This window comes from Equus quagga, chromosome 13 (genome assembly GCF_021613505.1).
Source record: "Equus quagga isolate Etosha38 chromosome 13, UCLA_HA_Equagga_1.0, whole genome shotgun sequence".
In the NCBI taxonomy this organism is placed as follows: Eukaryota; Metazoa; Chordata; class Mammalia; order Perissodactyla; family Equidae; genus Equus; species Equus quagga.
The window spans coordinates 8,056,838-8,084,064 of NC_060279.1; the positions used below are offsets into that span (position 1 = coordinate 8,056,838).

Consider the following 27,227-nt stretch of genomic DNA (forward strand, 5'->3'; position numbering starts at 1 on the left):
GAGAGAGGGAGAGAGGGAGAGAGGGAGAGAGGGAGAGAGGGAGAGAGGGAGAGAGGGAGAGGAGAGGAGGAGAGAAGGAGAGAGGTTGGGTGGCCACTTTTGATGGGATGTTCAGGTGAGGGCTCTCGGAGTGGGGGGCCTTTAAAGCATGACCAGAATGCATGAAGAGATCAGCTGTAAGGATCTGGGGGAAGAGGGTCATTCAATAGGCAGAAGCAGCCAAGGCCAAGGCCCTGCAGCAAGCACCTGGACAGCAGGTGAAGAACAGCTGAGGCCGGTGCAGAGCTGATGAGGGGGGAGGGGTATGAGATGAATTCAGAGGAAGTAAGTGCCCAGTTTTCCGAGTTGCAGTGAAGTGTTTGTTTTTTTTTTAAAGATTGGCACCTAAGCTAACAACTGTCGCCAATCTTTTTTTTTTCCTGCTTTTTCTCCCCCAAATCCCCCCAGTACATAGTTGTATATTTTTTAGTTGTGGGTCCTTCTAGTTGTGACATGTGGGATGCCACCTCAACATGGCCTGATGAGTGGTGCCATGTCTGTGCCCAGGATCCAAACCTGCGAAACCCTGGGCCGTCGCAGTGGAGCACGCAAACTTAACCGCTCGGCCACGGGGCCGGCCCCTGAAGTGTTTACGTTTAACAATGGGAAGTAAGGGGAGGGTTTTAAGGAAAGACGTGACCTGATTTGGTTGATGATTTTTAAAAGAACCCTACGCGGGCTGGATTGTCAAGGTTGATTCAGGGAGGCAAGTAAGGTGAGTTAAACAGTAGGACCAGAGCTGGAGTGGATCTACTTTCTGTGGGGCCTGAAGCTTATACAATTTTGGGGGCCCCCTTGAAGAAGAAGAAGAGAAAATTATAAACACACAATTAGGCACGGGGTCTTGGGAAGGGGCTTATGCAAGGGAGAAGCCCTGAAACTCGAACTCCTTTAGCTTCATGGTAAAAACGCCTCAGAAGAGAGAATGGAGAGAAGTGGATGGATCTGTGGATTTGGAGGTAGGGTCAGTAGGACTTGGATTGATATGGGGGATGCAAGAAAGAGCAGATTCAATGTGACTCCCAAGGTTTTGGCTTGCACAATTGAGCAAATGTTAGTGCCCATCTGATGAGGAAAACTGAGGAAATCTGTGTTTGTGTGGAGGTATGAATCAAGAGTTCTGTTTTTGGAATGTTTGAAATGCCCAGTAGGCAGCTAAGTAGTTTTGGGGACTAGACTAGTTGCCTCACATACAGAGGCGGGTGCTTATGTCTTGGTGTGGGAGGCAGATGGGTAAATAGATAGTTTCATTAAAATGTGCTAAGTAAAGCGATAAACTTGAGCACAGGGTGCTGTGGAAACACAGCCCACAGACATGAATCCGAGCCCAAGTATGTGAGGGAGCCTGGCTTCTGAGCTGAGTTTAGAAGGGTGAGCAGCTAGTTAAGTAGCTGGAGGTGGAGCGAGGGGTGGGGGGTGGGGGGTGTGCAGAGGTGGTGGTGGGGGTGGCTTGTTCCAGACAGAAAGAGAGGAATGGTGAAGGCTGAGTGGTGGAGCCACAGGGTGTGGCCGAGAGCTGAGGCAATTCATTGTGCTGTGGTGTCAAGTGTGAGTTGGAAAATGGATAAACACTGAGTCTGGAGAGGCCAAATGTCAGAAGCCAGGGGCTGAACCAAATGTTTTCTTGATATCCCTTCCAGGTCTAAGCTCTATGACACTTTATCCTACTTCCAAATAAATTTAAGTTACCTAGAACTTCTGGGAAGTTTTTATGCAGCAATCTATCCTATTTTGGGTTAGTAAAATATTATTAATTTCCTCTTACAAAGAGGCCTTGAACTCAGGTGGTTAAAATGGCCAGGGAGAGAAGACAGCCATTGTTAATCTCAGCACAGCTGGACCGCTGTTGCAGATCAGGTGAGACTCCTATTTATGCATTTGTCTGTGAGGACATTTACTACATTCAGCAAAAGAATGAAGAATTATATATTTCAAATGAATGGCCAGATTTATGTCCAGAAGGCATCCTTTATGCATTGCACTCCGTATCTATAATAGAGTTAAAATCCGCTTCACTAAGACTCCAGAAATCCCTAATGTTTGTGTTGCCTTGAACTTTATATAAACAGATGTTTTGACCATCTGGGTTTAGGTTAGGAAAGACACGAGTATCCATCTATTAATAACTAAGTCAAGTTGTTCTCATTCTTTAATATTCAACAATATTATTATTCAAAGGAATTGTGTCATAACTGTTGCTCATTTTGCATCTGCAGATGGAGTTCAATGAGAAAGAATTGCGAAGAGAAATAAGCTATGCAATCAAAAACATACATGGTATCAGGCAAGTGATGCACATTTTCCTTGTCTTCAGTTCAAACTACTAAAAGAAAATTAATGTTTATAAATGGCCAGTGAAGTAGCGTTTTCATCATCTGAGCAGAGTAGAGTACAGAGGTGGGAGTAAGAAATAGGAAATCCTAGTCTGAGTTCAGTGGTAATTCTCTGTGTTGTCATACTCGATTTTTTTCTATTAAAAAAACAAAAACGCTTTCTGCACTCACAGCTTTGTGCTCTGTACAATTGGGGATTTACCGATCAGTAAGACCTTATTCTCCAGAGCCTGACATTTTATGGAGAGAGGACTGACGTGCTCATAAGCAATCATTACTTACACAGAGACAGGACAGATTAATTTTGATGGGAGTTGTTGAGCAAGATTGGGAAAGATTAATGAAGGTGGTTACTTGTGAGTCAAACCTTGCCTGTTTAGAGAACAAGAATGATTTCACAGGCAAAGGTGCTGTGTGCATACACATGCTTGTGTGTGCGTGTGTGTTGAGTATGGGGTAGGTGGTAATGCAATGAGACGTGAGAGGATGGAGATTGCTGAGGCTGGAGGATAAAAGAAAGAGCTTAAAGTGGCAGGAGTGGTGTGAGCAAAGGCACAGAGGTGGTACAGTACAGCTCGTGTTCCTGGAGCAGGGAGTCATTGATGGTGAGTGGAGTTGGGAAAGTGGACAGGCGAGCAGAGGAACGTGAGGCTGGGAGTGGAACTTGTGCCTGAATTTACCCTTGTATAAAGGGGGATTATACTCAATTACTTTCTTTAAAGAACTATGATAAGAAAAAAATGAATTTAAAACACAGATGTCTTGAGTTCATTTACAGAAGGCTAAACAAAATTTAATGGAGAATATGTTAAATTGAAATGTCTTGAATTCAAGGTAATAAAACTTAGGTTGCTTACTTCATAGATTACCTCACATGAAGAAGGCATCCCCTCTCTATTGGCAACTGTATCTCAGCTTCTGCCACAGGGCCAAGTTGAGACTATTTGGGAACAGAGCCTGAGAGGGCAATGCTTGACACTGAGTGTGCATGTAATGGGTGATTTTCCAAAGGAATTATGGACATGTGAATTATCTCTCATGTTGGAATTTACACAACCTGCTCTACAAGTCTCAAATAGTGTGGGTAAATATGCGTTCACAAAGTGAAAAGGAGAAAACATCTATAACCAAGTCCAATATTTTTCTCTTATCATCAACAGGATTTCTAAGTTCTTTATTAATTCTATTCCTTCTCCCTCAAATCCAGAACATATTTGGTATAGAAACTATGTCTTGTTCTTTAGCTGGACAGAACTGGTATGTGAACATGTCTATCTGATAAACACAGTAAAACCAAATCACATTTTTGGGGTCATAAAGTATTTTTACTTAGCCAAATACAGTACTTTTACTTGGCTTTTAAAACCCCTTACCAGATACATTTTTGTTGAATGTAACTGCAAAAGCTCAGTAATTCAGTATTGTAGATTTCTGATTTATATGCATACCAATAGAAGAGATCAGTTGTTATTCTGGAGTTAATTTGCCTGTGAGACGATAAGAAGTGCACAATGTCCTGAGTATAAAACATACTAATGGTGTGATGATTTAAGCCCTTAAATGCACTTAATTTGAAAAGTTTTGTTCCCAATTGATTCTGTTCGGTATTTGAATAATAGAAACCATCTTTGCCCACTAAGGACCGGGTGGTCCTTCTCTGTTCTCCTAACACCGAGTGCCAGTGCCGAGCACGGCAGGGAGACACTCCTTGTGGGGGAAACAAAGATGACTGCAGTAGCAACTCTTCCTCCCAGTGTAGCAATGGGACCAAAATAGGTGCTCAGACCACTGCAACGCAAAAGAGGGTGTGGGGTTCAGAGAAGGAAGACCTTGTCAGCAGCAGCAGCACTGGAGCAGACGAGCTGTGGTAGTGGTTGCTTTTGATCTGGGCTTTGAATCACAGGTGGGATTTGGACAGGCTGAAGTTGGGCGGAGGGCGAAATGAACATCATGGATGCAAGCACAGACATAAAATAGTGGGATGAGTATGTTTGCGGAAAGGCAAATGGCCCAGTATGGTTGAGATGTCAGGTGCATGAAAGGGAGGAGGAAATAACTACGAAGGAAGATTAGGATCAGACGGGGGAAAATTTTTAATGTTAGACTAAACAGTGTGGATTTTATTCTGTATCCAGTATGGAGAAACTACAATTACGATATAGTGTGATCCCTACAGTTACAAGTAGAGGTGAGCATAGGGTGCTAAGTAAATGATGAGAAGGGATGTAGGATAAAGCTGCTGTGAGGGAAGTGTTAAAGAGGTACCATGGACTAGAGTGTTGAAGGAAGAGAAGTGAATTGAAGAAGGAGAAGTGAGAAGAGGAAGGAAGGACGGTCTAGGAAGAGGGAGAGTCAAGCGCCAGCACCCGGAGCCTGCAAATCTGCAGGCATGGCCGATGCTCAGGATTCAGGGTCCTCCTTATTGTTGCTTTTCTCTATTGATCTTTTGTTTAAATATGAGTAATCATTTTTCACTTTTTATGAAACACACCTACACACCTGCTTTCCTGAGCTTCTGCACAGCATGAAGAAAGCATTGTTATGAGACCAATCTGAATTAATTCCAGCCAAATGAAAAGATACTTGCTATTTGGGTTATTGTTTGTTATTTTGTAAATTCACAATTTAGCCCTCCAGGGTCTCAAGCTAGTTCCACTTAGCTGCCTTCTTTGTCTTTCAGCACCCCAGGATGCTCAGACTGGGAAGCACTTGGCTCACTATCATACAGCTCTCCTGGATAGAATAGATTGTGTAGTCCAGGAATGCTGCTATTTCACTGTTCAAAAAGTGGAGATCATTTCCTACTCCTCCACGGACAAGAAGATTGCTTTTGGAATACTTTAGAAATTGAAATTGAAATTTAGGACACCATTTCTATTGTAGCATTCCTTTTTATTGCTGTGAAACAGTGAGATGAGACAAATTCCAGTTGAATGTTAGGTAAAGCCACATTATAGGCCATTAAACATTTTGGGAACTGTTTTTAGGTAATGTTAAGCATCTATAGAATGGAAGTCATTATGGAATACTCTTATTAAAGGTATTATTACAAATGATTCTGTGGATACCATAAATTATTATGTAACTTTTAAATGTGGGTATTACAAGCTTACTGTAAGCGACATGTCAATGAAAAGATTTTTCAAAAGAGCATTGGATCCTGCTCAACTTAAAAAAAATCTAACATGCTGCTTTCTTTCTTACATTCAGGACAGGGTTGTTTACTCCAGACATGGCCTTTGAAGCAATAGTCAAAAAACAAATCGTAAAGCTGAAAGGGCCTTCCTTGAAGAGTGTAGATCTGGTAATACAAGAATTAATCAACACCGTCAAGAAGTGTACCAAAAAAGTAAGTTTGAATTGTTTAACTTTCCAGTGAGTAACTGTTCGGTTTACCCATCTTTCCTGCCCTGCTACGTGCTCTCCTTCCCTGTGAATGAGACTGTGGGAATCGCTCTCATGACAGTTGGGCATATTGTCTTTATCACCCCATTCCAAATAGGATTGCTTAAACCAGAAAGAGTTTATTTTAGTCAGCTAATTTTTTTCTTGTTGTCTTAAAACAGGTAAACATCACTTTAGAACGATTAGGTGATCACCCTAACCTAATTTTTCCTGTGGCGCATGGATGGGGGTAATTGTTAGGGGAAAGGAATCATTGCTATTGTGTATATCAATAAGGAAATTATTCTAGATTTTAAATGAATCCTACTTGAACCTGGACATTCTGGGAAAGGAGAATGTGGTGTAGCAGTTAAGAGCCCAACCCCTGAGGTCCAGTTGCCAAGATTTGAATCCTTGAGGTGTTGTCCTTGCCTACACCTCAAAGTGCAGTCCAGTCTTGTCACCTCTGTAGTTAAAGCTCTCTTAAATGCCTTACAGAATTAACCCACAGGGACGGCCACCCTCAGCACACACATGCCTTCAGCCAAAGGCTTCTCTCTAGGTTGCCCATACACTTCTGCTTCCACCAGTTAAGCTGTCTTCTTTCCAAGGGCCAATTGTGTTATGTTTGTCCTCAAACCTGTTTAGCCAATTGTACTTCTTCTTTCAATTATGTAGTTTAAATGAAGAGTAAGTAAACTGATCAGATGCAGAAAAGACTGAGTTTCGGTTCTGTAAACTCAGCTTTAGAAAGACTTGATAAAGGTTAGCTACGAAAGCTTTGCTATTGACTAGGTGTAGGCTGGACAACGCTAAAAGAATGTGGGGGGTGTTATAAAAGCCTAGATGGGCTCTGCATTCAGATTATTCACAAGTGTCTTGAGGTTCTCCCTCCACTTTAAAGAGAGCAAAACTGGGAATTGTAGATGAAGGATGTGGTTTATGTAAGACAGAAGACGCATAACTCCAATCAGCAAATCCATATGCAGAGAACGGGCCTTGGCCTCACATCAAAAGGTTGGCACATGTGTGTATATTTATGTTTTAAGTTATATAAAGTGTTTATGGTATGTATGAATTATTTTTTTAAAATCACTTCCCATTGTATCCAACTTACTGGAAAACCAACAGTTGGTCCTCATGGCATGGGATGAGACAGCTTGTTCCTGGACACTTTTTGGCCTCTATTCTTTGCTCGCCACCCTTTGAACCTCCCTTTTCATTGTGCTCTCTGGATCAATGATGGTTGTATATTTGTACTGTCTTCTCAAAACATTTTATATTTTGCCTTATGTAAAACCTAACTTTCTCCCCAAGATTATTGTTTATCCTGTAGCTTTCTTCACTGAAGGTTATTTATTGGCCTAAACCTGAAGAATCTAATGGCGTGGATCAGGCACGACAGTTGCCTACTTCTTCTTTTGTGGGTTCCAAACTATTCCATTATTCCTTCAGTTTCCTATAAAAAGTCTTCCCTTAAGGCCAAGGTGTTACCAACTCTGCTACCCTTTTCCCCTCTATTCACTGTCACCATCAACTCCTGGTCACTCTCTTGCATTCATCAAGATATTTAGAACCTGGCTTACATTTTCCCTCTCCATCCTAAATTCACCTTCAACTTGGGTGACTGCAGTAGAGATCCATGTAGAGATCATGTCCAACACCCAACAGCTACTGTGTTCTGCAATCTTTGACATCAGCAGCTCTCCATTCATTCTGCCCTCCGGCGCATGCTGGAAGGGAGAAGCCATCCACGGGGAGGTATCACATTGGAGGAACTCTGCTACAAAATTGTTCACAGCAGGGGGCAGGGGTGCTAGGGGCTGTGGCTGCCTTGCGCTGTAGGAGCCTGCTTGAGCCTGCCTTTTCCTCGCACAGTCTGTCTCCAGGTCCACGCCTCTCCTGACAAAGCTTCGTATTGTGCCAGCCGGCAAAGGAATATTATTTAAGGGGCCCAGAATTGTTTTCACAAAGTGGGCATGAAGGTTGAATTTGGAACTGAGAGGCAATAGATTGACAACAAGCACATCCAGCTTTAACTTTTCACTTCAATTCTGCCCGGATTAACTTTGCCATCTGTTGAAACTCCAAGGCTGGTCAAATGTTCCATTTGTCTTTATTCCCCTTTTTCCCAGGTTTCTGAAGAGCTTGGAGATAATTGTCTGTCTGTGTTCGTTAGTACACAACATATCCATAGTCTTCAGCATAGGGTCTGTTAGTGACTTTTGGTGTTCTCCACAGTAGCGATGTTAAACCTTCAATGCTCTCTTTAAGCCCTTTCGCTCATCACTTTCATCCTTATTTTCAGTAACGATTTCACAGAGAAAATAGGGGCCAGAAATGGGAATCTTAATTTCCTGTCTTCTAACCCCTAAACTTATGGGAGTACATCCAGCCATGCCCAACTTCTCTCTGTCTCTGTTCAGGTAGTGTCTCTGCCAAGGGTTGGGCTTCCACCTGTGTTTTCTCTTGGGAAAAAAGTAGTTTATGCTTGCTGTCTTTACTTTCTCAACTCCAGTGAATTCCTTACCCCTTTGTGGTTTGGTTTCCACCCCACCACTCTACTGAAATAATTATGGCAAAGGTCAACCAGAGACCTGATTGCCAAATCTAATGGCATTCTTATTCCTGACACTGTATTCCACTCCTTTTGAAGCTGATGCCCCTCTCTCATGGGTCCTCTTCCATCTCTCTTATGATTCCTTCTCCATCTCCTTTAAGAGTTCCTCCACCTTTGCCTCTAAACATGGGAGTCTGGCAAGCTTCCTCCTTGTTTTCTCTTCTCATTATCCTTTTCCCTGGCAGATCATACCTCCCACAGTTCAACCACCACTTAAAATATCATTGATTCCCCAGTCTAGACCTGCAGCTCAGGCCTCCTCACTGAAATGTCTGTTCTACAGTCTACTGCAACCACTCTCTCTCCTAACTTATGGCCCTGGACAGTTTTTTTAAACTGAATGACTCTAGTGGCCTCCTAACTGATCTTTCTACCTCCAGTCTGGCCACCCGCAAATTCGTCCTCCCCACTGCTGGCACGGTGGCCCTTCTAAAATACAGACATCAATTTTGCCTGTTCCCTCAAAATTGTTCAATGGCTCTTCATATCTTGAGAAGAAAGTTCAAATCATTTACGGGTATGTTTGGTTTACCATCTGCTCTCTGAATGCTTCTCCAGCTACATCTGTTGTCACTTTCTGCTTGCTTCAGCCATTCTAAGTGATTTGCACTCTCCTCAAAGATTTTTCATGCCTTTAGCATTTGCACATGTGATTCTCTTTGTTTAGAATGTCTCCTTTTCCATCCTGTCTTCACCTGCCATTTCCTCTCTTTTTTTAAGATCCAGCTCAATCATCATCTTTTCCCCCCAGAAAAATCTTCCTGCCGGGCCTCTGTGAGTCCTCCCTCACCTCCATCCTCACTGCCTTCTCAGTGCTTCAGTCAGCACCCTACGTTTATATCTGTCATAGGATTTATGATACTGCGGTGTGATTTGTTTGTCATTTGCTTATTTAGGTGAATGCTGCCTCTTGCTGATTATAAGCTCTTTAAAAAAGAGCTATATCTTTTATCTTCTTATTCCTGGCACCTAACACAATGACTAAACCTACATAAGAGGCATTCCATAAAAACTTATTAACAATTTAGATTTTCTTAAGTTATCCTAAATGCTAAAGAAACCTGTACTTGGTTTTAAAAGAATATTGTAGTCATTCCTTTTAAAATGATGAAATTTGGACAAATTTCTTTCAAATATCTATCCTTTTTTTTTATTCCTCATTTTGATATTCTTGATTTTTGGCCTTAGTATGTCTACTTTCAAGTTCTTTTACTTTAAAACTGGTCTAATTAAAATCTTTTGCAAAGTAAAATAATCTTAACTAAAGTTGAGTATGCCAAGACTCATTATTTGACCCTTTTTGAACATGAGCCTTGGGTGAGGTGACCATATAATTTATCGTCCAATGCAGGACATTTTTGAGATTGAAATGGAGAGCTATTAATACTTTCACTGGAATAATAGGAGTGAAGACAATATATATATGTAACTTTAAACAGTATTTTTATTTACAATTCCTCATGTTGAATGTCTTATGTGTAAAATATTTAATCTTTTTTTCTTAAGCCACGTAAATAAACATGAGTGAAAACATGGGATTTATGTGTTCAAATAACAAAGCACAGAGCTCGACTTCTATCCTGGGGGAATGCATTTCTTCTCTAGCTGTTGTCTCTGGGGCGCTGGTGGACAAGACAGTGACACAGAGCTTTATGAGCTATTTGGCTTCTCTCCAGGGACGTCTCAACTTTGGAATTTTCTGGTGGGCATCAGCTTTCAGTGCTTTTCTTTACCTCCTCTTCTCCAGTGCATCGTTGCAGGGTCCTGAGGTTCTTTTCAGGAAGCACTGAGAGAAACACCTTGTTTTTTTAACCACAGTTTAGCAACTGTGCCATTTATTGGCCTCTTGGGAAACCACATTCTTGGATGGCCATCATACTAATTAATTGATTTTTTTTTTTTTTCCCCTTGCTTAGAAAAAAGAAAAGTGCTTTGCAAGAAAATAAAAAAGTACCTTAGTTGGCTGTTAGAAGTATAGGGAAAGATTTTTCATTAAAAAGTGCTGTTGGGAGAAATGCTGAATTTTGTGGCGTGTTGGGTAAGTAAATATCTGGCCCTGAATACACATAACTAAACAGTGACTCGGAGGTCCTTAACCGTGGGTTTTGAGGGCCCTCCATGATCTTCCCCTTTTCATCTCTAAACTCCTCCCACTCCCCCCTCCCTTCAGTCCCCTCTGGCCACACTGGTTTCCTTGTTTCTTCGACAGGTCAAGGAGGCATAATGGCAGTGCCTGGGCACTTCTCAGTGTGGGAAGGGCTCCGCCTCGAGACGTCTGCGTGGGTCATACTCTCGCTTCCTTTAGGTCTCTGCTCAAATGCCACCTAATCAGAGTCTTGCTCTGACTTTTCTGTCTACAGTTATGCATGCCTCCCCACACACACGCACACACGCGCGCGCATGCGAACTCACCCGTCACTCTTCATCTACTTACTAAACTTTGTTTTTCTTTGCGGCACACATGACCACATGGATTATACTATATATGTCTTTTGTTTTTGTTGTTGTTGGACAATAAAGGGACTTTGAAAATGTAAACTCCCTGAGAGTAGAGACTTAGTTTATTAAATTCATCCCTCTATTCACAACCCTAAAACAGCCAGATTTTCAGTCATAAGTATTAAATGAACAATTGAAAGAAGAAGTGAATCATGTCTCGTTGACTTGGCAGGTAGCGATCAGTTTGGCTGGAGTAGCCACTGGGTTCCCTTCCATGAGTTTGTGGAATGAAGAATAGCTGCACAGCATCATGCTCAGATACGGCTTTCTCTTGGGTCTGGCTAGATCTGCTGTGGTTTTCACTCTGTCCGAAAGGACTCGCATTTCACCTCCTCTCATGACTGCCTGTCCAGTCCAGCAGACTCTGCTGTGCTTTGCATGTAGTAGATGCCTCACGTAATAGGGCCCGATGCTCAGGCTTCACGTCGGGCTGATTATTCAAGTCTGAGCATCTTATTGGGTCTTATAGGGAACTCAGGCCTGGGACTGGGCTTTTAAGGCATAGGAATCTTACCTTTTTTTGTGGTTGTTGTCTGTTTTTAAACCTTTTTTCTGAGGTATAATTGATGTGTAGCATTACATCAGTTTCAGATGCTCCACGTAATGATTCAATATTTGTATATATTGTGAAATGATCATCACAATAGATCTAGTTAATGACATCCATCACCACATATAGTTAGACAAGTTTTTTCCTGTGATGAGAACTTTTAAGATGTTTTCTCTTAGCAACTTCAAATACGCAATCCAGTGTTATTAGCTGTAGGCCCCATGCTGTACCTTACATCCCCAGGACTTATTTATTTTGTAAGCCTTTTGACTAGCTTGACCCATTTCACCCACCCCCCACCTGGTGTCTTCTGCAGCCACCAATCTGTTCTTTGTATCTATGAGCTCAGTTGTTTTGTTTTTTGTTTTAGTTTTAGATTTCACGTGTAAGTGAGGTCATATGGTATTTGTTGTTCTGTATCTGACTTATTGCACTTAGCTTAATGCCCTCAAGGTCCATCCATGTTGTCACAAATGGTAAGATTTCCTTCTTTTTTATAGCTGAATAATATTCTAGGAATCTCACCTTTTAATCTCACAGTTCATTAAATAATTTATGAACTTTACGATGAATTCTTAATTTATAATTTACCCTGCTCTCTGCTTTTCCCCTTACCTACTGTTTTGGTTTTTCTTTTCAATTGCTCGTTGATATGTCTATCAAAGATAAACTTGGAAAGAGAGGAGGTGAGAACCTGATTATTATCTTCAGGTGTTGTTTTGATGCAGTGTCAACCCCACTCTGCCCTCCTGTGTGAGTGTTTTCTGAAGTACTTAGTGAGGCTGTGTCTCTTCCGACTACCTTTCAGTTCTATTTCACTCAAGATTGGACGTTTTGTTTTTATTCCTTAGCCTTTGCTAAATAACATGAGAGTTCTCATTTCTCTGCTTAGAAGAAATGGTATGGTGAGGTATATGATGGCAGAACATACCAGCATACCATATATGTTCTTCCATCATATACCTCACCATTCCTCCCACCATTTGTAGAAAATATTTGAGGTTTAGAGATTTGAGATTTGCCCCCTTAGAGAACGAGGGCCAACAGTATTTCTTTCTCTCTGATCACTTTACCCAAGGCCACCCGGATGGAACCCAGCTCACTTTCTTTTCCTACCAACTTCACTTAGGTCTTCCGAGACTTCCCATATGCCACTCCCTAAATAGAGAACACTCAGTAAAAAATTTTCCCATTCACTCTTGTGTCATTTCTTGATTTCTTTATACTAGAATTGTTTCTCATCTTTGGTCATCTTTGTAAATGTGAATGCTAATATTTTTCTTTTTTTATAGCATACGTGTTGTGCCCAGATAAGTATTTTCTCACCTCCTGAATAAATCCAACATTATGCTATACACAAATAAAGAACTACTAGGAATTTTTTGGCAGGTTTTAATTTGAAGAAATGGAATAAAATTTTCTGTATGCTTTTATGAGCAGTAAAATCATTATTGCTACTCAGTTTGTAGTAAGTGGCCAACAATGGAAGGTTTATAGCTTTTTGATCACAACAGAGCCCATATCTTTAGGTGAGCCAAACCAAACAACTCAAGTAATGTGTGTGAAAGAAATTTTGTTCTGATTTTAGTTTATTTTTTCAGTGATCTTTGGTATGAAACTATGAGCAGATGGTTGCCTAATAACCTGAGTCTTTGTTTAAGGCATTGAACTAGTTACTCTCGAAGGTATGGAAATCTTGCCTGGTCTTGTGCTTGTGCCAAGAGAAACCTAATAGCATGGCTCTCGTGATCTGATTTATCAATAGTTAATAAATTTTATAGGTGTGCAATTTTTGTTTTATTGGATAGAAATGTCTTTCAAGTGATTTTTTTTCCTCTAAGGAAAAATGTAGTCCATGCTTAAAATTAAATTTTTATATTGAGATCCCACCAAAATAATTAAACTTACCCTAAATAACACTTAAAGTATTGGATTTTATTGAAACATGTTTTTGTATTTTTTAGGCATTATTGCTGTTTTCTCTCAGAACATATATAGTTAAAGTTTTCTCTTAGAATTATATTTTTAAAGTTTTGATTCCTAAAGTTATATTATTATATTGTTTTTCCATCAAATCTTCCTTTTTATTTAAGAATATTCTATGTAATTTGAAGAATAAACTATTTAGAGGTAATTTACCATTTAATAGATGTCCTGCTTTGTCTGGAAGCTTCACTGTCGCTATTTAGGCACCAGATTCTCTGACGCCTTCTCAGAGCAGATTTAGCCATTTATTTCCCTGTGTTTTTTTCTTGCTGTTTTAGATATTTATCTCTTGTATGACAATGTAGCTGTATAGTCAACTTGCCACTCAAGACTGCCAGGTTTTTAATATCAGGTGCTTCAACATAAACTGGTATACAGCTGGCCTATAGCAGGTGCCCAGTGAATGTTTGTTAAATGAATGACTGATGTGAAATAAATTTAGGAATGTAATATTATTATCACCAATAGCAAAGCCTTAATTCCTTGATCCTATACAAATCAAATTACAGAATATTTAAATAATTAATGGGGAATAAAGGTCAAAAGATAGTGTCTTCTAGATCAATATTATTTTGGCATACATGATGAGAAATTTGATGACTGACAAACGAAACACATTCTTGCAACTGTGCTCTTTTAAGTCAGCATCCAGAGCAAAAGAGCTTAAAAATTAGAATGATTTAAGTCATTGAGGAAACTGATTGCACCTTAAGTAAGAGATGTAGAAGAGCGCCAAGGGATTGAACTGAGCAATCAGAGTTAAGTATCTTTTAAAAGTAAGTTAAAGAGTCATGCAAACTAAGCAAGGACTCCTGCTGAATGAGCTGATGAAATGAGAGGCAGAAAGCCTAATCAGAAAGCATTTTGAATGTCAGTAGGACATTTTTTCACATTCTTCCTGTATGTATTATGAGAAGAATTGGGAAGACCAGCAATTACAATGAACATTTTGATTTTTACACTCCCACAGCCATTCTTATGCTCCTGCAAGCCTTTCAAGATCAACCAGCTAGAAGCCGTGCCAGCTTTGTTACTGCCTTTCAGGGATGCCTAGGTCTTGTACTGCTTAATGTCTCTTTCAATGTTTCTCCTCCTCTGCCGCCATGAGGGCAGTTCTTCTAGAATGTTCTCTTTCCCTTTTGATCGACTTAGAATTTAGGCTCATTTACTTCCGGTTGTCTCAACTGTAGGCATAAAGTTATGGCTCTGGCAGGTTCCTTCCTGGTGAAATTAAGCTCATCAGTAGTAAGCTTGGAAAGATCAGGAGACACACATACAAAACCAAACCTCCTGCAAAGGCCATGAGATTGGAGGGTTCTCAGATGTTTCTACTTCATGGGATACTCTTGTCATTTTGACCTTTCCTTGACTTAATGATGGCCGTGTGCTAGCCTGGGGTCCTTCAGCTATCAAGTATTTAGTTTCTGCATAAATATTTATATTGCCACTCTTTGGTGTTTTAAAAATAACCTTTTGCTGTAATCCACTTTCTAAATGCTGCTAAAGGCGTTTCTCTCCTCTTCAGTTGACCACTGTTGCTTGTGTGGTCACTTCTCTGCAGGAGTGTGATTTTGTATTAGTGTGGCTGTTGTCAGGAGCAAGCATCCCCTGATCCCCTGAGAGTTTGCGATGCTCTCTGAGTGCAGAGGGGAAGCCATTGCTCTGCTGGCCTAGGGCAGGGTAGTTGTGGGTCCCAGCTATACCATCCGGGTTTGCAGAAGTCAAAAAGAAGGACCGGTATCGATCAGCTATCCATTCCATACTTAGAAATCTTTTCTAGGCCCCACAAAAAATGACTTGCGGTATTCGCAGAGTGTAAAAAGCACTTCCAGGATGATCGAACTTTCCGTGGAGGATGTTTCCAAGACTTGAAATGGAAGCTCTGTTTGTGTTTTCCAGTTATGCATGAAATAACTCCCCAAAAGAGCATCCATCTCAGCTTTCGGCTAGGAGTCATCTCAGCATTCAGCTTCCCCAGTAAGGGGGAGCTGGTTTGGTGACGCCATGAAGAGACACTGCACTGTGATTTTTTTTTTTTTTGGTGAGGAAGACTCACTCTGAGTTAACATCTGTTGCTAATCATTCTCTTTTTTTGCTTAAGGAAGAGTAGCCCTGAGCTAACATCTGTGCCGGTCTTCCTCTATTTTGTATGTGGGTTGCCACCACAGCATGGCTTGATGAGTGAGTGGTATATGTCTGCATCCGGGTTCTGAACCTGCAAACCTGGGCTGCTGAAGCAGAGTGTGCCAGACTTAACCACTATACCATGGGGCCGGCCCCCTGCACTATGATTTTTGAGGTGACCAAGGCAGCTGGGTTTCTATATTTTTATAATATTGTTATAAAGGCACTCTATGTCTGCTGTAGAAAAGTTTGGAAAATACAGAGAAGTATATAGAAAAAAAATTCAGACTATGCATAAGCCCATCATTCAAAGAGGTTATCACTATTAACATTTTGTAGTGTTTGTGTAGCTCTTTGTCTGCACACAGACAGTAGACTTGTAGCATTAGGAGATTTAACATTCATATATGATTTGTGATCGTGGTGGTTTCATGAAGTAATGCAGTTTATCTTGCTGAGACACTCATGTGCACCATGCATGATATAAAATTGGTGTACACAGTGAGCCCAGCTGACTATGGAGCAGCCACGTCTCAGGGAGGCCTAGTTCTAAGTGCTTACAAATTTGGGGAAGTATTATTTGCTATAATATTACTCAAGAACTTTGGTATTTGTATGGTCTGGGGCTGTATCCTTGAAGGCTTGTTACTATGTATGTGTGTGTGTGCTCATGTATAATTGCATTATATATTTAGTAGCCTGATTTTCTTCCCTTAGTGTGCCTAAGTTTCATCCCTTAATGTCTTTACCATGTTATTAGATATTATTAAAAAATTAGATATTATTTGGAATGGCTAATTATGTCCCATTAGTGGATCTACCTTAATTTGTTTAACATCGTTGGATACTTATGTGGTTTATAGAGTTTTGTTTATTTGTCTGTCTTATTGTTGCAATATATATTTATATATGTTTTTAGGATTTTTGGTAGGTGTTGCCAAATGGTTTTCCTGAAAGCTGGTTATCATTGATATCCCTTCAGTGGGTTTAAACTGTGCTAGTCTCAGAATACCTTCACCTGCACTAATCTTATAAAAGTGATTATAAGAACTTGTCAACATCATAGTTGTTATCTTTCTTGCATTACTTTGGTCACTTGTGAAGTTTAATATTTTTCTTTTTAAATCATGTTGTGAAGTTTCTTTTTAAATCATGTTACCTTTTTTTGCTTGCTTTTATATGAGATATTAGTGTTATTCTTATGAATTTGCAAGTGCTTTTTATAATAATTGGAACTAACATTACGCCTATCATGAGCCATGAATTTGCCTACTTTTCTCCATTTCTGCTCCTGCCATTCCAGTCCAAGTCACCAGCATTTCTCATCTGAATTGCTTCAGTAGCCCAAATTCCCAACAGGTCTGCGAGGATGCCCCTGACCTGCTCCTGTTTACCTTTCTAGCTTTGCCTCGAGACCATCCTCCTCGCTGCGCTGGCCTTCCTTTACTTCTTTCCCCACTCGTTGTCCCTGTGCCCCGGTGCCTTACGTGTTCCTGCGCCTGGCAGGCCTCGTCTTCCCCACATCCACTCCCACACACCTTTACCAGACTGAGTTCTCCTTCTAGATTAGGGCTCCTTAAACATTATCATAGCATCCCGTTCTTTTTCTTTCTTATGTTGAAAACAACTGTAATGAATTCACTCACTTTTACGAACTAAGTTTTGGACAATTATCTGCATAATTTAGATGGGATAAGGCATTGACATGCATTATTTCTACAGTTTTGCCACAAAATATGCACACACACATATATCTGTTAAGGGAAAATTTAAAAGAAATTTCTCTCTATGGTTTATGGGATAAATCATCCTCAAAGAGTAACAGACAAGACCATCAGCTCTAGAGTCCAAGGGCTTGGATTGGAATCTTGAACTCTTTATCATGGGCAAGTTGCTTAACCCCTCTGTACTTCACTTTCCTTCTTTATAAAATCGGGCTAATAATATGATCTATTTCTTATGGTCCTTGAGAATTTTGAGTGAGGTAATGCATGAGGTGCTTAGCACACGCCTGGCACCTGGTAACCACTCTAGAAATGTTAGTCATTATCCTCTTTTTCATCCTCATTTCCATTTTCTTCATCTTTGAACTTCATTAAGTGCCAACTCTGTAGAGCAAGTGCTAGATGGTATCTGGGTTTCTTTTTTCGTTGTAGGAAATTTCTCTGCTGGTTTTGAAGTGTTTCTTCTCAGATAACAAATTTACTTCTGATTATAATTTGTGGCACCTCTTCTGTCACTGCCATTCTTTTTTAGGATTTCCTGATATTTCACTTTTGCTTCCAGAATTGTAATCCATTTTTCTGTAAGGTGAAATGATTTATCTCTGCTCCTTTCTTTGTGGTATAACTTTGAGTATTAACACTCAGATCTATTTTTCTTGACAGCTGGCAAACTTCCCCAGACTCTGCGAGGAAACGGAAAGGATTGTTGCTAACCACATTCGAGAGCGAGAAGGGAAGACGAAGGACCAGGTGAGAAGAGGCCTCTGGTGGACAGGGTCCTTGTGAGAAGTGCAAGGTCTCTCCAGGATTGTCTGGTGGTCTCCAACTGCCGGCCTATCCCTGAATGGAAAAAAAAAAAACAACAGAGGACTCAGCCACATATGTTTATTTTTACTTATTTACAAGTTTCATACATGTGTTGCTATTCTAACATCTTGTGTATGCTAAAAATATAAAAAATGTAAAGACTTTAGAAGGATGAAATTTAAAAAGCAGTAACAGGAGTTTCATTATCTTTTGCCTCAATGCTTCATGGATCATTATGTGCACCCCTAGCATGTACACACCCCACTTTGAAAACCAGTAATCCAGAAACACACCACATTTTTTCCTTAAGACAGGGGTTCTTAACTTTTAATGGGCCCAGAGATGGGCACCAGGATATTCATAAATTCCCAAAACATTATGCAAAATGTTCATTGTTTTCATGTTTTTCCTGAGGAGAATGGACAAGGTTATTCATCAGCTCATCCATGGAATCTATGATGGAAAAAAAAGTTTAAGAACATTTAAACATTAAGAACTTAAACATAAGAACTTTTAGACATTTCTAATTGTTTTGTGAATGTATGTGGTTTGTAAGGAGTGACCTTTAAATTGTCTTCTAATCTTAGCTTGTTCTATGAACTTGAAAGACTATTTTCAAGTGAAGATAATTCATTAAAAAAATTAAGGACTACCTGAAAGTAATGAAAGCTTCTTAAATTTATGTGGATTTTTCCTTAGTTACTTGTAATCATGATAATGGAAAGCACAAAGGTTTTCAGATGCTCTTCAATTCCAGGACACAGCTGCAAGTGTGACAGCATGGAGAGGACGCTGGACTCAGGCCATGTGTTCTCCTCAAAATAACAGCATGTTCTTGTGCAAATCACTTCTGGGGACTGTTGTTTTCTCATGTACAACATGGGATGTTGGTCTATATGACCTCTGAAGTCCTCTATAAGTTAGAATTCCAAGATTCCTTGGCTCTCAGGTGATTTGGAAAGAAGGAGAGAGAACTGGGGAAAAGGAGAAAAGCAAAATAGAAGAGAGAAAGAGAGAGAGACAAACCACAGGGAAAGAGAGATGCGACAGAGGGTGTGTGTGGGGTGAGTGAGCGTGGGAGGGCTGGGAGTGAAAGGAGAAAGAGAAGAGGAGGAATGGAGGCCCTGCTGGGATATTTGGGAGTCACTCCAGCAGCAATCTGCTCTGTGCTTGAGCTGTGGGATTCATTGCTACTACTTTTTATCATTGTGCGTTAGAAGTTAGTTAACCGTTATTCATAGTTTTCACTCGTTTTCCAACTTTCACACTTTTGGATATCCGCAGTAGCCAAAAGCGGAGAAGATAGGCCTCATGACTTCGTGGAGATAAACAAGTCAATGTTAACCCATGAGCCAGTGAAATCAAGCCTAGGCCAGATATATAACCCCAAGCCCAGAAGTTCCCCCCAGCGTCTAATGTCGTGGCTGCTGCTGGACAGAGAAAACTCAAGTTCTGGTATCAGTTTACTCCTGATCTTAGGTAATTAAGATAACCATTTTAAGTTAGTGTCACTATTCTATAAAATTCAAATGATAATATATCCTACTTACCTCTTAGGGATCCTATGGAAAAACAATAGTGAGGAAAAAGTATTACAATTATTATCTTAATTACCTTTGTGTTCATGTCTAAGTAAGTTGAAACAGTTCATGTTTCATGTTTCAGAGTTTTTGTTTTATTAAAATGACATACTCAGACTTTGCATTGTTGTTAAGATGGTGGATTCCCAGTTCAGACTGCCCAAGTTCGAATCTAAGCTCTACTTTTCTTTCTGTGTAAATGCATGACTTACTCGACATCTTTCCCCTTCAGTGTCCTCATCTTCAGGTGGGACAATAATGGTAACTCCTAGGCATTTTGTGAGGATGAAATGAAGTAATCCAAATATAACTTTTAGCTCTTCATTAATTTTAGTTGTTTCTGTTGTTACGTAGTAGATATCAACTGCCTTTTCTGACTGCAAGGGACGTTGTCTTCCATCTGCAACTCTGAGTAGTGATTAATTCACTCCCCGATTGGGAGATAAGGGACGCGGCAGGCGTTTCCCTCCTAAGGTACCATCTCAGGTGCCTGGTCTGACAGTTAACCAACCGCCTGAAGAAGCTGGCGCTTGCTGCCTCTAATGTGGACCTGTGTGGCATAGTAAAAACACATTTTTTTCGCTAATGTGAACATGTCAGTTTGTACAGATCTCACATTTGAGTTCTGAACTCTGTGCTGGTTTGGGCCATATGGTACTTCCGAAGTAGCTGGTCAGAGAGTGACCTGTTTCCTCAGGCCTCTGTACCTGCTTTGAGGTGCTCTTGCAGGTCTTCATTTAAATGGAATTATTGCTGACCTCTGCTCTGGAAGCTTTGTGGAGGGAAAAATTCTTGAAAATTTAAAATATGGAAAACCATAAATCTGTCTGTGAATTTTTTTTCAAAAACAAGTATTTTTGAACATCTTTGTGTGCCTGCTATTATTCCAGGTGCTTCTATACATGTTGAAGTGGTTGACTTTGTGGGTGATTACTGCTACCAGGGGTGTCTTTACTTTTCTTCATCTAAATATTTAATAACTGTGGGTGAAAAAGGCAGTGAGAAACTCTGAGAAAGTGAAAAAAATGAGAAAAAATGTACTGTTTTCCTTTTCATCCCCCACATGCGACCTGGCTCTTTTCCTAGGATGAACACAGACTCCCAGTTTCCAGGAATATGAATGAGAACAGCCATAGCTTTTATTTTTTTCCACTTTTTTCCTATACTGCAGTCCAAGTTAATGTGCGTGAATGTCCAAGATATTCATGACAACCTTTGGCAATGTTGAGAATTATGTAGATATTTTACTCTTTATGGTGGCAGCAATTTATTTGGGCTTACATATTGTGGTTTGTTGATACAAACTCCTGGCCAAATGGATTTGGGAGTATAACATTTAACAGAATCTGGCTTTATTGTAGTGAGAATGGAGGCAATACCACAGATAATCTGATAATGGTCACTCCTCCTGACTCTTCAGTTTCCTTCATTAAGAGGAGAAACAAAACTGTATCTGATGTTGTGAAACTTCTTCATACAAGTATGATGTTATTGACCCAATAGCGCCTGTGCCTTGACTTTATGTTTTGGAGTGGGGGTGATCCCGTTTACTCTTTTTTGGCAGGTCCCCTTGGGCCTCATAGCAAGATTTGGTCAGATGACCAGTGAGATTAGCCACAAAAGCAAAGCCTCAGAGCCCATAACATTGGGTAGTGAGTGAGAAACAATAGTAAGTGTCCATGACCTAATTATATAGGAAAAAGTACTCCCTTCAAAGCAAACTGTTCTTCAAGGCTGGTAGACAGTTATAAAATTTACAGCCACAAATATTTGTTGGGCACCTACTATGTGTATCATCATGCTAGTTCTGGAGATAAAGTGGTGAACAAGATAAACATAACCCCTGCTTCCATGGAGTTTACAGGCTTGCAGAGAAGCAAAACATCAAACAAAATATATACAAATAATTAATTACATTTGTGGTAAACACTGCAAATAAAAAGTCTAGGGTGCCATATATATAAAACATAATTATGATATATAGACTATTTGAGAGTAATAGCATGATCCAACTTGGTCTTGGGTGAGGTGAGGGATGAGGGCCAAGGAAGGCTTTCCCGAGGAAGTACCCGCTTGGGAGCGTTCATGTAGGCTGTGTCAATGAACACTTCCCACCAGTGCTCTGAGGCACTCAAATGTCACCTTCAATGAGGGCGGCAATGTGAAAATACTCATTGTAGTCATCAAAAGTTCATTCAACAAAGTCAAAGCACAGAGCTCTGCAGGTATATGGGCTGGGATACTTAAGTGTTTTTCCCTATCAACAAGTCTCCGCATTCTAGAAAGACGAGGGGCAGAGTTGGGAAAACAAAAGGAAACTTAGGAAGGGGAACTCAGTTTTGAATATATCTGGAATAAAATTTTCTTTCTTCCAGTTTCTGGTTGCTCCACTTTTCTCTTGTTTTCTCTAAGTCTCCTTGTCTCCTCTTGAAGAATATTTTCTACAGAGGGACCTTCCAAATCTTGGACTTAGAGTTTATAAGTATCTTATGATTAGAACATTTTCGTGTTTACTGGCACATGCATTCAGTTCGTTCCTGGACAGATCTGGATTGAATGCACATGATGTTCTAGGCACTGTTCTAGGCACTGGGGATATGGCGGTGGACACAGCAGATGAGGTCTGTATCCTGAGTATGTAAAACTTACTATGTCAGCTAGTGGTAGTGCTACAAGGAAAATAAGGCAAAGTAAAGGATAGAGAGTAACAAGAGTGCTAATTCAGGTACAATGGGCGGGGAGGATCCCTCCGATGAGGTGATCTTTTAAGAGACCTGACTGAAGTTTCGCTTTGCTGATAAAGCCCTATTCATCTCAAGGAGGTTTTCTGTTTATTTGAATATTGCCTTTTGAGTTGGTGGATGAGATGCTTCTCTTGCTTGCCTAGAGGGAGTTTAAAGAGATAGAAGAGGAGAGGAAAAACAAGAGATGTTGCTATTTTGTGGCTAATGTATGCTGTCTACAGGAACAGGAAGCTCTGAGCAGCCCCTCACTGGCCTTCTGGCCACATGGCTTCTGATACAAGCATGTCCCTCTTTTGAACATCATGCATACGTTTTAGAGGAGTAGAATAATTCTAGGTTCTATGTTAAGTTGGTAAAGAGTACATGCCTATAAATTATAAATTATAATTGTCTTCAATTATAATTGTCTTATAATTGTCCTGTTGTCTCCATGTGGGACTCAGACTTTTCACGTAGCTTTTTAATTTCTGAATTTAGAGTAAAAATTACAGGAGTCTAGTGAAAATAATTAGTGCAACTTTTTATTGCAACTAAAGTATCCTTTTTAAAATTAAATGAAGATAAATAATTCGTAGGCAATTACTAAGTTTAGCATTTGAGAATATTTAAGATGGGTTTTCATGGAAGCATTTCTCTTTGACTTATAGGTACTGCTATTGATTGACATCCAAGTCTCCTACATCAACACCAACCACGAAGATTTCATCGGCTTCGCAAAGTACGTGAAACACTTGATGGTCACATGGGTTCCTCCTGCGGGTTTGTCTAGAATACACATTGTGAATTTCTACTCCAACCCTACCACCTTTTGGGAGCGCATTCTGTGTCAACATTAACTCTGAGTTGACCTACTTAGGAGGTCTGAGCCTCATGGCCACAGGGTCCTGTCCTCTCGATAAAGTAGTTGGCTCCTTCATTGTGCAGCATGTGAAGTCATATGTGTCATAGATATTCATTGTTTTTGGATGATGATCTACAGTTTGTACTTGAACTCCCATAGATAAGCAGTAACAGATGCACATCTAAAGTATGTTGGGGAACAATTTCTCACATAAATTTGAAATATCAAGTTCACGGGTCACGGGATACAAACTATTTCAACATCCCCAAATCAGAACACACAGGTCTATTTTTTTTAAAACTGTCCTTTGTGAACTTAGACGTAATCTTTTTGGATGAGTGTTCTCTTTTCTATAAAGTGTATATACTTTATATAAGCTTGTTTATATATTGCTATTCTATCATACATATATTCTTTTATATTCTGATATGCTATTGCTGTGTTCACAGATATTGTCACGTAGACATTATGCTTAGTTATTCAGGGTTGGTTATTCATCGTGTGATGTTTTCAAGACCCTGAATTCACCGTTTTTCCTGAACTTTAGTAGAACCAGTTTTTGTTTGCTTTTAAGGAATTTTAATTCTAACACTAAAATAAATTTGTGGCATATTAGTGGTTCTGACTTCAAGTATATAAAATGTAGTCTATATGAAATATAAAGTAAAAGGCCCTATATACTGTTACTGGAACCATGTATTTAAGAACAGGGACAAATGAAAAATAAAACACCACAAAATGTAGAACTAATTTATTTAATTTTACTCTGACTTAGAAGAAACAGATATGTAGATCATGTGACCTAAACTAAACAGCGGCCTGAGGAATTTATAGCCATGTTTTAGGGAGGAAAGTCTCAGTTAACCAACAGAAAATTCTCTCATTCTAAACTTACCCACAGCTGTGATGGCCTAAGCACTAGTGTACGTATGTTTTGCATCCAGTGGCCATTACTATTTGTAGTAGATTAGTTTTTCTTAGCTGTTTTCTCTGTGACCCTTAAAACACAGTGGTGAATTTGTTCCTTTGGTCAGTTGTCTTTTTAGCCACACTGCCCACTCCAACTTCTAGACAGGTATTTGCTCCACACACGTTTCACACAGACCTGCGTCCCTCTCTGCTAGCTCCACGGCTCTCACCATCTGCGCTGCTCATTTCCTCTGCAAAATCACCAGTGGGAAGAAACCTAGACTCTGGTATTCCTCCTTGTCCCTAGGCCTGGAAGGGGGGACCTGAGAATTTCTGCCTGCTTCTAGCACAGTCGGTGAACTCCATGCGGCCTGTGGCAAGCTCTACTCTAGTTGCTATGGGGGAAAAAATTAAAAGACAAAAATAATTAGGAGTTTGCCTAATAATTGAAAAGTATAGAGAAACACGTAAAAATTTAAACTGACACATTCTCCATTTACTCCAACTGCTTCTTTGAGGAATTTAAAAGAAAAATCCTTGAATCATTTGAAATAACAGGAATGGTGCCTCTCATGTTGATTTTTATTGGTTACAAATGCCTGTTAGGTTCTTATAAAAATGTGGCAGACATAGATGAAAACTTGACATCATAACTTAAAAGTGAAAAAGGCATGGCAATGTGGCCTTGTTGTGGTATCCCGATTCAAGGAGGAAACAGAAAAAAATCATAATCATTTTGGAAAGATTCAAGTTTTGAACATGTTTTGTAATCAGTGGTATAATTTAAATTTTACCCCCGTACTCTTCTTGAAGCATTTTCCCCCTAGATTACTTTTTTATTTATTTTTAAAGATAAATAGTCCAGAGTTTATTATCCCCAGTAAATTTCAGTATTTTCTACCTCAGAAGCTGTTGGACTACAGTGTTATTTTGACTAGGTTTTCAAAGGCATGTAATTTTGCAGATGTGAATGCTTTGAAAGCTGGCCTTTTGGTGCAGACTGTCTGTAATCCAGGTGACTGCCCCCATTTTTCCGGCAGCGACATAGACTATGAACCTTTATGCTGTTGGGGGAGAGAAAAGAAGCATTGCTCAAACTGCTTTAGAAACTCAGCAACTTTGCTTGTTTCTAATCTAATTTAAGCCGCACACCTACACTTTCTTCTAAAGGACTGGTCTGAGAGTCAGAGTCTGCATTATTTCTCCAGAGTTTCCCGCCGATGAGCTTTGGCTTTTGGCGAGTCACTTGGCCTGTCTGTATCTCAATTTACTGCCCTGTCACATGGACTAATAAATAATCCCTGTCTTGTATACCTTTCAGGATTGTCAGAAGATCAAATTAATGAAGTCATGTGAAAATGCTTTTGAAAACTGAGTGTAGTTGTAAAAGTGAAAAAGTGCCATTCATACACACTCATACACACACACAGACACACACATACAAGAGTTTGATTACTGGCTGCACTATTTGTTATGAAATTCATAATGACTGGAGTATGACTGCCACTGGGATATTTTTTAGTTGCTGATATTATCTCCAAATGTAATATTTTACGCGGAGACGCAGAGGTAAATGTTCTTTCCATTTGTAGGCTGAGTTGGAATACATGTCACTGTGACATGGGATAATTATGAAGATGAAGAAATGTTCATTTCAAAATCACTGTGAGGGGTTATGGTATTTTTTATGCTTTTAAAAGTAAAAAAATATGGTTGTAGCTATAAATTTTAAAGTTGGCAGGAATGCTGTTTCCATCAAGGAAGAAAAGTCAAGCCATTTTTGAAGACAATTATGTAAGTATTTTTAAGTTCCAAGGATAGAAAACTAAGGTCTGAAGTTGAGGAAAATAAGCATTTGTTTCTTGAGATTTTTAGAGACTTGCCAAAAGCAGGGGACCGCCTCTCAGATTTATAGGATGGTGATGTACATAGTATTTTACACATGTAGTTTTTTTCAACTGGGATGACTTTTGTTCTAAAAATAAAAAAAAATGCTAAAATTAGATTAATGAAATATCCTAAGTCTCAGAGTAGTTTTCAGAACATCTCAAAATTCTTCTTTCTCCTGTAGAATTTATTCTGCCATGTTGAATATGTGGAACTTTTCTTTTTGTCTCCCAGCTATTTGTTAAACATGGACCGTAAAATATGTACCATGTGTAATATGTCCAAGAAAGCACTGCTGTAGGCTTGCTTTGGAATTTCCTGGCTTATAAAAGCCTGATCTTTCAACTATAATAGTTTCCCAACCTACAAGTCCAGTATTCCAGAGGAAAACATCAACTTCCCTCATGACTTAAGATTTTAATTTTTCATTCTTCCCTCTTGAAAAAACAGCACCCTACATTCTATTTTTTTACACAATATAACTAGTTTTTGTTACTTAAGAAAATAAGAGCTAGTCCAGTTGTTCCTTCATTCAGTTCCCCTCTTTCTCAGTAATCTTCCTGTGTGAACAGCAAGGCAAGCTTGTTAGCTGAGTGCCTTGGGATGTGAACTTTCAGATTCTTGTGCTCTTCTCCGTTTGTTCCATGGGCACAATTTTCCTTCTGAGTTACTAAGAGTTATGCGGTATGGTGGTTTAAGAGAAAGATGGACTCCAGATCCGGACCCTTGGAGTAAAATGTCTATGCCTCAAGCAGTCGACCGAAGTCTGTTTTTCAGTCTGCTGAGTAGGTCTCAACACCTGTTTTCTCACAGTTGAAATGCTACAGTGTGCAGATTTCAGTCCTTGTTATATGAGCACCATGAAAATTCTATGGTTTGTAGCATTCATTATATCTCCTTCCTGATCCTCTGGAATGCCTCTGTTGCCATTTTACTAAAGGCAGTATATGTGAACCTTGGCACCAAATTGCAGAGCAATCTTGGACTTTCCCTTTACATTCTTCTTTTATTTTCCCCTAATACATAATCATATTGTATTATAATAGTGTTTCTAGTTCCTATTCTCACATGAGAATGTTATCTTTCTTGTGCAATCAAAACTTAGGTATTCGATTATGACAAGATCCGTCTTTGAACTCATGCAAATTTAGGAATTAAGTGCTTGGTTGCTTACTGGGCAGCTGTCAGGCGCAAATACAG

General features: G+C 39.7%; 1 protein-coding gene across 6 annotated transcripts in view; it reads left to right on the plus strand.

Moving 5' to 3' along the window:
• The window catches only part of DNM3 (dynamin 3), a 510,159-nt gene that overhangs the window by 174,877 nt on the left and 308,055 nt on the right, over positions 1-27,227 (plus strand). For all 6 annotated transcript variants that reach the window (XM_046681889.1, XM_046681886.1, XM_046681888.1 and 3 more), the window contains exons 9-12: positions 2,256-2,323; positions 5,583-5,721; positions 17,923-18,009; positions 23,038-23,108. In XM_046681889.1, coding sequence (XP_046537845.1) covers positions 2,256-2,323; positions 5,583-5,721; positions 17,923-18,009; positions 23,038-23,108 — 365 coding nt within the window. The remainder of the gene's footprint in view (positions 1-2,255; positions 2,324-5,582; positions 5,722-17,922; positions 18,010-23,037; positions 23,109-27,227) is intronic.